The sequence below is a fragment of the Myodes glareolus genome, chromosome 12 (assembly GCF_982192425.1).
Source record: "Myodes glareolus chromosome 12, mMyoGla1.1, whole genome shotgun sequence".
NCBI lineage: Eukaryota > Metazoa > Chordata > Mammalia > Rodentia > Cricetidae > Myodes > Myodes glareolus.
Window position 1 is genome coordinate 22,710,373 of NC_142037.1, and position 12,388 is coordinate 22,722,760.

General features: G+C 40.6%; 1 protein-coding gene across 5 annotated transcripts in view; it reads right to left on the reverse strand.

Annotated features, from left to right (window-relative positions):
* The window catches only part of Zdhhc20 (zDHHC palmitoyltransferase 20), a 60,121-nt gene that overhangs the window by 13,572 nt on the left and 34,161 nt on the right, over positions 1 to 12,388 (reverse strand). For 4 of the 5 annotated variants that reach the window (XR_015739447.1, XM_087912127.1, XM_087912126.1 and 1 more), the window contains exons 6-10: positions 10,362 to 10,431; positions 9,686 to 9,718; positions 8,847 to 8,967; positions 2,656 to 2,691; positions 448 to 580 (exon numbers count right to left, since the gene is read on the reverse strand). Coding sequence is in view for 4 of the 5 variants with exons in the window: in XM_087912127.1 (XP_087768253.1) it covers positions 448 to 580; positions 2,656 to 2,691; positions 8,847 to 8,967; positions 9,686 to 9,718; positions 10,362 to 10,431 (393 nt within the window). In the remaining variant the exon portion in view is untranslated. The remainder of the gene's footprint in view (positions 1 to 447; positions 581 to 2,655; positions 2,692 to 8,846; positions 8,968 to 9,685; positions 9,719 to 10,361; positions 10,432 to 12,388) is intronic. The other variant, XM_087912128.1, reaches the window with a different exon arrangement.

Here is a 12,388-nt window from a genome sequence, read left to right on the forward strand (position 1 = left end):
AAAAACATGTCATAAGTACTAGCCCTTATAACATATGCCCATCAAATGTGCGTGTGGGGGGTCAAGAATACACATGAAATATGCTCTCTCTTAGCAGGAAAGGAAACTAAAGGATTTAAAATGATTTATGTCTAAGCATCAACTTTAAACATGAAAATCTATCATTCAGAGACTAGCTTTCGAAAGATACTGTATAAACACAGGCAATGACTTTTATTTATAAGTTTATAAACTATAAATTTTGCTATAGAATACATTAATGAAATCATCCTACATATAGTCACTTCAGCAATCCTTTCCAACATGAGTCTAGGTATCTTATATACCCAATGTATCCAAAACTGAAATTAAATACACAATTGCTTTTTGTTTCTTTATTGCCTACTAGTTTTTCTATACATTTCACATTAATTTGTGGTCATTTAAAAAAAAAAAGACTTTATTTACCTATTGTTGTTCTATTTTTCCCCACCAGCCAGCAGTGGTAGCTGAACAGCGACAGCACGCTGACGAAGAACATTGCGGACACAAAGAAAAGGAAGAGCACGTGGAACTTTGCACGAGACTCCTTCAGTTCGTTCTGAGGAAAGAAGAAGGAAGGGTTATTGTGAGGATAGGAAACCTCTAAAATGCAACTTGTAATCTGGGTCTTCCTAAGGATGGAATCCACCACACACACACACACACACACACACACACACTAAAAGTCATTTATGAGGAGTAATAAAATAAATGAGTCCATGTATTCTGAATCCAAAGTCTCACAGTAGGCTGAACCCATAAACAGTCCCTCATGAGCTGGAGAGATGGCTCAGGGGTTAAGAGCGCTGACTGTTCTTCCCGGCATTCACAAGGCAGCTCACCACAGTCGGTGACTCCAGTCCTAGGTGATCCACACCTCTTCTGGCTTGTGGGCACCAGGCATGCATGTGGTGCACAGATATAAATGCAGGTATACTCCCATCCATACACACAGAGAATAATAAATAATCCAAGCATTTTAAAAGTTTTCCTTAAGCATCTAATGATCTCAGCAGTACAGTCATGAAATGAAAAGATGGATTGTTCCCCTAGCAACTTTCTTTCACACCATACAGATGTACTCAGATTTCCCTCAACATCCAGAGGAACAAAGGCACTTCCACTTGTGTAAACAGCTGCTTACTCACACAGGCTCTAAACCGAGCAGAATGTGACAGGTCTCTCTTTTACTTCTGTGCATCTCTCCTCTAAGGGGTCCATGTCTTTAGAAGCTCTGAGCCCACTCTCCATCCTGGTTTATTTTCCTTTAGTCTTTGTAGGTGATAGCTATTTCATAAAGGTTGCCATAAGGTATTAAAGAATGAACAGATTCTTTCGTTCCTTCTTACAGAAATAAGGCTATTAATAGTAAGGAGCCTTTAAATATTTCCTCTTAAATGAAAGTCAGAAAAATGCTTGCCTGGTATGCATGAAGTCCTAGGTTCAGAACCTAGCATGACAAAAAAACCGAGCATGGTAATGCATGCCTTAATTACAGGACTTAAGAAGTAGAGGCAGGAGGATCAGAAGTTCAAGGTCATCTTTAACTAAACAGTAAGTTAAAGGTCTTTGGGACACATGAGACTGTCTCAAAAACTGTATAGGCAAGTCTCCTAGTTTTTCAGAACAGGCTGCACTATTTAATTTAAAAAATGTTTAATGGGCTGGACATGGTGGCATGCACTTTTAATCCTAGCACTAAGTAGGATGAATCTCTGTTAGTTTAAGGTAGCTTGGTCTACATAGCTAGTTCCAGGATAGCCAGGATTACACAGACAGATCCCGTCTCAAAGGGGATGGGGGACCCACACACTGGAGGATGGCTCCTTCAGGTGGTTCACAACTACTTACAACTCTAATGCACACTCACCTTTTTTTTTTTAAATTAAAGTTCCTAACCAAAGGGCCAGCAAGATGGTTCAAAGGGCAGAAAGTGCTTGTTGCCCAAGTTCAACAATCCCTAGACCCATGGCGGAAGGAGAACTGACTTCCAAAGTTAACCTCTCGCCTCCACGTGTGTACGTATGCACGCGAGCATGTGCATCAGACATACAACTATAATTTAGTCCTAAAATTTAAAACAAAAAGCATCTGATGGGGTTAGGAAGACGACTTGGTGGTTTAAGGTATCTGCTCTGAATGTCCAAAGACCCGAGTTGAAATCTCCAGCACTTACATAAGTAGTGGGAATGAATGGCTACACAGCCCTGTAATGGGGTAGAGATAGGCAAAGCAGAAAAATTTGCTGGCCAGGAAGAGATGAAATGGCAGAAAAAGACATCCAACACCCTGCATTCATGCAAACCCACACTCATGTGCATACACCACACACATACAATCCCACACATTACACACACAGGCTTTGACAAACTGAAAGACTGTTTGCACTAGTCTGTGTGTGTGTGCACGCATGCGCGCAAGGAAGACTGAACCTAGGGACTCAAAAACTTTACCACTGAACATTTCCCCACGAGTCCTGTATTATTCTAATATTTATTTTTCTCCTCAGAGTAACCACTATACTTTTAAAACAAAGTGACTATTCTATCTTGCCAACTTGTAAAGCAAATTTCAATTACATGCATTCACTCTGTAAAGAGATCATGAGAATGTCATGGCAATGATGTATTTTACCTTCGGGCAATTCTCTGTAGATTTCCTGCGGCAAAGCTTGTGCAAACAGAGACAATGCATTAAGAAAACAACTTTTATACAAAGTTATCCTGAAAACTAGGCTTTATCAGTTATGTGCATTTGGAAGGAATACAAGTAGCTGCCCTCTAATGGTCTACATTTTTCTAGAAAGTAAAAAGCACTCAAAACATACAGGTCACATTTCTCTCTTCAGGCATGTCTCAGAGACATGTGCTTTCCCATCCAACTATACAGGAAACTTGTATAGTCTGAAAGAACAAAATAAACGTTTAGCAGGACCATCTGTAATTCTGTAACCTTGGTTGGTTAGTGGTTCCAGAAATGGGACCTGAAGACTCAGCACCTCACTGCTATTGCCTGTGTCAGCTGGGAAAACAATGGCAGCCTCCGACAGCTCAGCAATCAGAACCTTTACAAGTCACAGCATGTCACCCTTTTGTTCCCATTTTACTGAAGACAGACAAACAGAAAGAGACACCTTTTAAGAGATCACTAAAGTCCCTTTGTCACTTAGCCCTACCAGGATCCTCATTTTAATATGCAGCTGACGTCCTCTCAAGCAGCCCAGACATGAAGGTGAGTCAGCTGCTTAACCCTGGGTCCACTGTGCTCTCCTGCTGACTGAGGGCACAGAAACCTCGTATGTCTGACAACGGCAACACTGCCTACAGACAGACAATTCCAACAAAGATGCATATTTTGAACACAATGTTTGTGACCTTGAATTTAACTGTATTAGCACTTTCCTAAATCTAAGAAAATACACCATAAAAACCACATTAAAATTTCATTTGATTTTAGAGGCAGGGTCTTAAATGTGTAGTACTGGCTAGAACTTGCTATGAAGACCAGGCTGGCTTCAAACTTAACAAAGTATATTTTTAAAATAAGAGCAATAACTAAGCTAGATCAGTTTTATTCTGTTTTAAACTCTACCTATTTTTTTTTTTAACTTTGCTTCATCTTTTTTTTTTTTTTTTTTGAGACAGGGTTTCCCTGTGTAGCCCTGGTTATCCTGGAACTCTCTTTGTAGTTCAGACTGGCCTCAAACTCACTGAGATTCGCCTGCCTCTGCCTCCCAAGTGCTGGGATTAAAGGCGTGTGCCACTGCACCTGGCAACTTTGCTTCATTTTTAAATCTTGCAGGTTGTATCTTCTGGACAATGTAATTTAGCTACAAAATCATAATTATTGAAAGGATATTTAAATGTGACTCTGGAGAAACCTGCACCCATGCCTTGAGTGTGTTCTACCCCTTTCCTGCACATCTTCCTCTCAATGTCAGCACTTAACTCTAGCTCAGTGGTTCTCAACCTTCCTAACAAATTCTGTGACCCTTTATTACAGTTCACGTTGTGGTGAACCCCAATCACACAAATATTTTCATTGCTACTGCCTAACTCAATTTTGCGACTGAGTTGTAGAGTAATATCTGATATAAGACTCCTATGAAAGGGGTCATGACCCCCAGGCTGAGAACCGCTGCTCAGAAGCATGTACTCTATTTGTCTTTGCTCACTAACTCTGGCTTGTCCTAAACACAGTTTCTGTGGAAGTCAGGACAGTGGCAGTGCTGGGCTGCGTCTTCCTGATGCTGTTGAGAACCCTGGCGCTTAAGCTCACACTATCACTGGGTAGAAACTGTGTTAGGTTTTTGTTTCTTTGAGACTATGTAGCTCTATCTGATCTGGAACTCTGTATTTCAGGCTGGCTTCGAAGTCATAGAGATTGCCTCCCTCTGCTTCCTGAGTGCTGGGATTAAAGGCATGCGCCATTATGCCCAGCATGTAGAAAGTTTAAAATCATACATTTTAAATTTTAATTTATATGTATGGGGATATATATGTTGTATAATGGAGCGGTAGGCGCCCGCCTGGCTAGCTTTACCCGAAATAATTACACGGAAAACTGTATTCATTCAAACACTGCCTGGCCCATTATCTGTAACATCTTATTGGCTAACTCTCTCATATTGCTTTAACCCATATTTAGTAATCTGTGTAGCACCACGAGGTGGTGGCTTACCGGGAAAGGTCCTAACCTGCGTCTGTCTCGGAGAGGAGAGTCATGGCGACTGCCTGCCTCTGCATTCTTTCTCCCACAATTCTGTTCAGTCTACTCCACCCACCTAAGGGCTGGCCTATCAAAAAGGCCAAGGCAGTCTCTTTATTAACCAATGAAAGTAACAATAGACAGATGACCCTCCTCCATTGTATGTGTGTGTGTGTGTGTGTATATATATATATACACACACACACATACATATACATACACATATACACACACACACATACATATACATACACACACCGTACACATATAAATGGTTGTGAGCCAGGATGCAGATATTGGGAATTGAACCTGGGTCCTCTGCAAGAGCAACATGTGCTTTAAACCAATGAGCCATCACCTCTCCAGCCCCCCGCATTACAATGCTGTAGTAAACATTCCTCTAAAATACATAAGGCATTTCCTGAAAATAACTGTGCTCCATGACTCAGAGCTGTACACAGCTTTTAAGAAACAAGTGACCTTGGAAAGTACCTGGACCTTGGGATAGACAGATCTGACTTTAAATTCTAATTTTCTATACTATGAAACACATGACCTAACTTCTCCAATCTCACATCTCACTCTGACAATTGCAGTCACAACAACCCTCGTTTCCTTATCTTCCTGTATAGACACACTGGGATCTTGGAGCTTCACTGACTTGAGGAAATAACACCTGAAGTGACATTTTGTGTTTTAACAAATAAAGGCTGCCTGAAGATCAGAGTGCGGAGTTAAGCCACTAAAGGCCAGGTAGTATTGGCACACACCTTTAAACCCAAGACTCAGGAGTTAGACGGATCCCTGTTAGTTCAAGGCCACCATGAGATACACGAAACGAAATTAATCCAGTGTATAAGAAAAACAGAGCTCACTCAAAGGTAATTCCAGCACTTGGGATCCAAGGCCTTTAATCCCAGCACTGGGGAGGTGGAGACATGAGTGATATGGCTGGGAGGAGAGAACATAAGGCAGGAGACAGGCACTCAGAGCAATCAGAGCAGTCTGAGGAGCAGTCTGAGGAGGCAGTCTGAGAACAAGATCACCCCTTTGGTCTGAGCATCGGTGGAGGTAAGAACTCTGGTGGCTGCACTGCTTCTCTGATCCTTCGGATTTTACCGCCTGATAGCTGACTCTGGGATTTTACTAATAAAACCAATTAGAATTCACGCAACAAATGGTCCTCCCAAATTCACCAGTACTTAGAAAAGCACTCACTACTAGGAGGGCAACTTTCAAACGCTAACCAATCCAGAGCCCAAACTCCAGGTCTAGTCCAAGTTCCCAATTCCTAGTTCCCTGCCACCTCTACCTAGAGGCAGCACCTCTACCTATCTCATCCCACAATCTACTGAGACTGAGATTATTCAAACTGGCTAATCCTAAAGCAGTTCATCCTGTTTAGACACCAGCAGCCCTCGTCCTCACTGAGCCTTGTTAGGCTGTGTCTGTTCTTTGATTACCTTCTCAGCCACAATGGCCCTAGGTCTGTGGCCTCATCAGATCTGGATAACAAAACACACATTTTAAACTTTTCCCCAGGTGTTAAAAAGAGTAAATGAGGACATATTTCTATACCACAATTATCTCCTCCTCCAAATCACAATGTATAAGTGAAAATGAAAGTAGTGATGACATCAGATGAAAACGGGTGACCAGACAGCAGATGGAAACATGAATAGAAACAGCTGGTTAAAAATAGAAAACTTTGACAAAAACAAAACAAAACCCATTTAGAAGATACAAACTGAAATGGGAATGGAAGCTTTGCAGCCAGAGTCAGAGAAAGACAGCACCAAGAGCCAGCGCCCTGAAGACAGCATACTAAGCCATGAGCACTGGGTATGCCTTTCGACTTGAAAACTTGGCTGTCCTGTGTGGCCGAGGGTGGGCTCACAGCTGGAGTCCGGACAAATCTATCTCCGCTAACAGAGGACTGGACTACAGGTGCACAGTCACTCCTGGTAGGAGAAAGTGTCAACTTTAGTGCTGCCTCAATTATGAACTTTGCTTTTATAGCTGGTGATTTCTGTATTTTATTGAAGAAAGGCTCATAGATACCAAGGTCATGAATAAAGATTAGTATTTACTTTATGAAAACAAAAACATCAGAAAAAGTAGACATGGAAAAAACGAGGGCGCTCATAGAAAGCCATGGCTACGGCTGAGTCAAGTTAGGTACTATGTCTCTAAATTAACGGGCACTGCACATATCAGAGGAGAGTGAGAGCAAGGCAGCAGGAGACTGACATGGTCACAACAGAAATGGTTTGAGACATACAATGAGAAAAACAAAGACATCTCAATAGGCTAACGGAGGAGGATTGCTATGAGTTTAGGCTATACAGTGAGTTCTAGACTAGACTGGTTAAGACCCTGTCTCAAACACAGATAAACATGCAGGTATCTACTGGGTGCTTTTTATACACCACATGCTTACATTAATTTAAACTATCAATTCAGTGCAATAAATATGACTCCAGATTTCACAACTGAAAAAGCAATCTAAGCTAACTTCACGTTGCTTATTTTACCACTCAGCAAACATTCATTAAACACTTACTGTATCGTGGGCCAGGTAACATCCTAGACGCTCCCCCAATGAAAAAGACAGAATTTCTTGCCTTCATGGAGTTTAAATGATAGCAAATACATAAGCAAAACCTATGTCCTTTCCCTGGGAGCCGTGTGATTCTAGATCTAGGTATGAGAGGACGAACAAGACCTCAGAGATGACATCACTATTCTAGCCTGGCAACCAACAGCCCGGTGTAGGTTCTGTTCCCACTGCAGCAGATAAGCATGGAGGAAAACAACAGAAAGAGAACAGGAAGCAGATCTGAAACGCCCATTTTTATGATGACTTTATCATGTCTGACGGCTCAGTAATAATTATCAATTGAAGATTGGATATTGGGTTCAGCAGTGTGAGTCGAGACTGAACCTACATTTAATGGGGCTGATGACACTAGTGAGGAAGAAACAGAGATGAAAAATATTCAGATATTTAAAGATTTTAATAAAGGGGTAGTTTTGATATATTTTAAAGTTATTTCTAAATTATATCAGTAGAACATGCAAATATAAAAATCAAACATTGTGAAGATGTTATAATGAAAAACAGCAGTTTTCCACACTACTTCTAAGATGGAGTTCTTTCCATGTTTCTGGTACTTATTTTCCCCTCAAGTATATACACTTCCACATTAAAAAGGTTTCAACTTGATTATGTATTCTGAACAGATGAACATTTGTATATAGTAACCAAAATGCCCAGGAAAATAGGAGCGAGCATTCTCCCTCCTGACTGTGGCATCCAGCGGTGAGCAGGGCCAGCAACTCTCTAGCGTTTCCAGAGTGGCCAGGACACACTAGTAGGTTACTCCCCTTACAGACCACCACATCCTATACACACTGATGTGTTCCTTGTTCCTAATGCATGGTACATCTCGGAGACCACTTCCCAATCATTTGTCACATGAGCTTCTTGTTTCTATAGGATTTCTCCTCAGATAAATCACACTTTAGTCTCTTGTTGATAAAACATTTGATTATTTTAAACTACTTGTCGTTTTTTTAAAAAAAATCTGAAAGGACGGGGGCTGGAGAGACAGCTCAGCTGTTAGGAGCACTGGCTGTTCTTGCAGAGGACTCGGGTTCAATGCCCAGCACATCCATGTCAGGTCGGCTCACAATCTTCTGCAATTCGTTTCAGGGGATCTGACACCCTCTTCTGGTCTCTGCAGGAACCAGCCACACATACGGTGCACAGACATATATGGTGAAACATCCATATTCATAAAATAAAAATAAATCTTTTCTAAAATTCTGGAAAAACTGTATGCAGACAAAAAGCAAGTGTTTGTCTGGCCCAAGATGCCACTGACTGCAGAACCATAGCAAGTGTCATCAAGGCAGGTGGAAAGAGGCAGACGTCTCTACCGCAGCTCTCCTGACAGTCTGCATCAGTCACCTACAGCCTGTGCACTAGACACAGACTTACAAGTGTAGTCCTGGCCGCACCATTATAAAAGATAATAAAAAGCATCAAGAAACTCATTTCAAATACACATCTTTAAACATTTTTTATATATGTTTAAGACAGAAAAAACACTTACCGTCCAAAATTTTATGAAATACTCTAAAACTGTTGAAGCCACAAAAAGGCAATACAGTAGGGAATACAACAGAAACAGCATGAAGAACTTGTAATTAGTAAATCCCACACAGTTATTCACCCTAGAAGAATACAGAAAGTAACACTGTAAGATAAGACAAATCACAAATATACAGAAAGAGAAAGCAAAACAGGGTCTCAGGGCCAGTGGGAGCGGGGTATAGGAAGTGCCTTATGAGACAGCTCAACTGTAAGATGTGAGAATCCTGGAGCTTGTAACAAAATGGGAATATACCTAACATTACTGCGCTTACAGAGATGGTCAAGATAGTAAATTAACGGATGCCTCGAAGTCATAAGTGGGGGAAAGAAAGCCGAAAGGTTACATCATCACTATTGGAAAGTAGGACAAGTGAGAAGTGGGAAACAAAGTATCATAACTGTGGATGTTTTTAACCGTTATACAGATTTTTGCAATTCGAATGTTAATTTTTAATTTATCACCATCTGGATTTATCAGAGGATATTTTTAAAGGAAAAATGTAAGTGCCCATATCTATATGTGTATGTACATATGTACATATGTACATATCTACATATGTATATGTGTGTGTGTGTATGTATTAATAATTTAATTGAGCTCAAAAAGAGAACTACTGGAATGGGGTATATGGTTTTAGTCATAGAGAACACTTAGAATGTGTAGGGACCCTGGATTTAAACAACAGTACCAGTGGAGGAAAAAAGGATTACTAAAGAAAATCATTCCTGGTTTCCTGCTTCTAACGTCCAATTACCACTCCTTTGACTTAGGCAATTTCTACTATTTTTCATACATACCAAGGACAGTGATGATCCATCTTAAGAACACATCTAGGAATCAAGCATAAGAAAAATCATTCAGAAAAATCCTGACTCTAATTTCTCATTATTTTACTGAAATTAAAATATCCCCTTAAAACTAAATCTTTGAGAACCAACCTAGAAACACCAGGTAACTTCTGCTACCTTCATAAGTACCTCCCCAGATAGTCACTAGTTTTTACACTGTGATGTCAGTTCAACACAGCCAGCTCATTGACCACACCAAATGACATATTATTCAGGCCTGGGAATGATTCTCAGTACATCAGCTAAGGAGATAAACAGATGACCTCTAGTACTATAGGCATGAGCAGATCAAGAAAGTCAATCCTTAGAAGTGCACACACCAGACACTAACACACAGCTTAAGATGGCTGCTTTCCTACATTCTTTAACATCAAGTTTCTCCATGGTGACCATTACTATACTTTAGCATAAAAACACCAAAACAAAACCAAACTAGCAGAGAAATGGTTATCAAAGACTTCTAGTATATTCTAGCTTATATACATATTTATGTTCGCTCTATATCCACAGCAAATAATGGGAAAGGATGAAATGGTTTTACTGAATATGAATAAGCATGTAAAGTGTTTCTCTGTTGCCAAATTCCAGGGCAGGGTTAAAGGAAAACAAACTGAGTAACACTCACCTGTCACACGCAGAGCAGTGATGAGCCCGATCTGGTTTAATCAACTGACATTTTTCACAATATCGGATAGCTAGAGAGAAGAAAACAAGAAAAAACTCAATGGTGTGCAAGCTTACTGACCCATAAAGCTTGAAATTTGGACTATACTCTGGAAACTGACAGTGATCCACTTTAAAATACCAAAACGCACCAGAGAGCATCGCAAATAAAATGTCAAGAAAAAGAGGGCTTCATAATGTATCTTCCCAGAAGTTTTCAAACTAAATAAAGTAGATCTGAAGTAAGGAGTTTTCAGAAGGTCAAACACCAAGACGAACAGCAGAACTAGTCCAGAGCTCAGGTCCACTGAGTCCCAAACCCAGTGCTTTGTTGACAAGAGCACCATTTCTGTAACAGATTCTACCATACTTAGGACATTCACCTTCTGTCTGAATCCATCCCTATTCTAGACCAATGGTGATTCATTTTTGGAACAACAACAAAAACCTCTTTGAAACTAAAATTCTAATACATGCCATGCTATTGTCTGGCTCACATTCAATTGTTCAAAAGATACTGATCACCTACTACGTGCCAGGTAATCTAAACAAAAATCCCTACTTTGTGAAGCTTACATACTCTATGTTCTAGGGACTAAGAGAATCAATAGAATAAACACATTGGATAGTGACAGTGGACAGTAAGGAAACAGAATGGGAGAAACATCTGAGAAAACAAAGGAGTCTGAGGATAAGGGTGCATCTCAGATGGCAGAGAGCTAGCCTGGCACTCATGCACAAAACCCTAGGTTTGAAGGCCAACACTGCAAGTACAAGACACTGTGGTGCGTGCCTGTAATTCCAGCTCCTGGGAGGCTTGAGGCAGAAGGATCAGAAGGTCAAGGTCATTATCAACTACACAGCGAGTTTGAGGCCAATATGGGATACAGAGACTTAAAAGAAAAACTAACAAACAAACAAAACCTCCTACTCTCTTGGAAAATGAAGAATCTAGTTAGAGGAACAAACTCAGTGGTAGAAACTGCTTGGCGTGTTTGAACAGTAACAAATGCGGGGACTGAAAAGATGGCTCAGTGGCTAAAAACGTTTGCTGCTTGCTCTTACAGAGAGGATCAAGGTAGAGTTCTCAGCACCCACGGCATGTGGCTCACAACCATTTTTAACTCTAGCTCCAGACCAGAACTCTAACTCTGGCCTCCTAGTATATATATACTTACATGCAGACACACACACACACACACACACACACCTAATTAAAAATAAATCTTTAATATATAACAAATAAGAATGTTTATTACAGCTATTTTAAATTTTAAAACGCCAGGGTAATTTCCTTTTTTAAAAAATGTATATAAATGTTTTGCATGAATGTATGTTCTGTGCAACCTGTTCATGCCTGGTGGCCTTGGAAGTCCAGAAGAGGGCCGTCACATCCCTAGGAACTCGGATTACAGTTGTGAGCTGTCATGTAGGTTACGAGGAAGTCCTGGGTCCTCTGGAAGAGTAGCCAGAGCTCTTAATTGCTGAGCTATTGCTCAAATTCCTAAGAATAATTTTATCCATGAAATGGCTAAATATTTTATGGTATGTCTATATACTGCACTATTCTGCAGCACAAGAAGTTCCCACACAAAGCACATATTCCATTAAGGAAAAGACAGCAAGCTGAAGAAGGCACCACTAATGCTTAGTCTATATACCAAATAGAAACCTAAGGTTACATGTGTGGTAAGCTCAGGATCAGAAATAAGCCAAGAACCTCATGTGCCCATTTCTCTACATCCTCCCTCCACGCTGTGTGTGACAGCTGTGAACATATTTAGGTGCAGGGATGTGAACAAAATCAAACAGGTCCTACCAAAAAACGGGTTGGAAAGGAAGGAAGAGAGGAAGTGATAGAGGGAAATGGGTTGGAGGTGGGTGTGGTGTTGCAAGAAATTAATACAGTATTTGGAAGGCAGAAGCAGGTGGGTTACTGTGAGTTCAATTCTAGCATGGTCTACATATCGAGTTCTAGGGATACATACT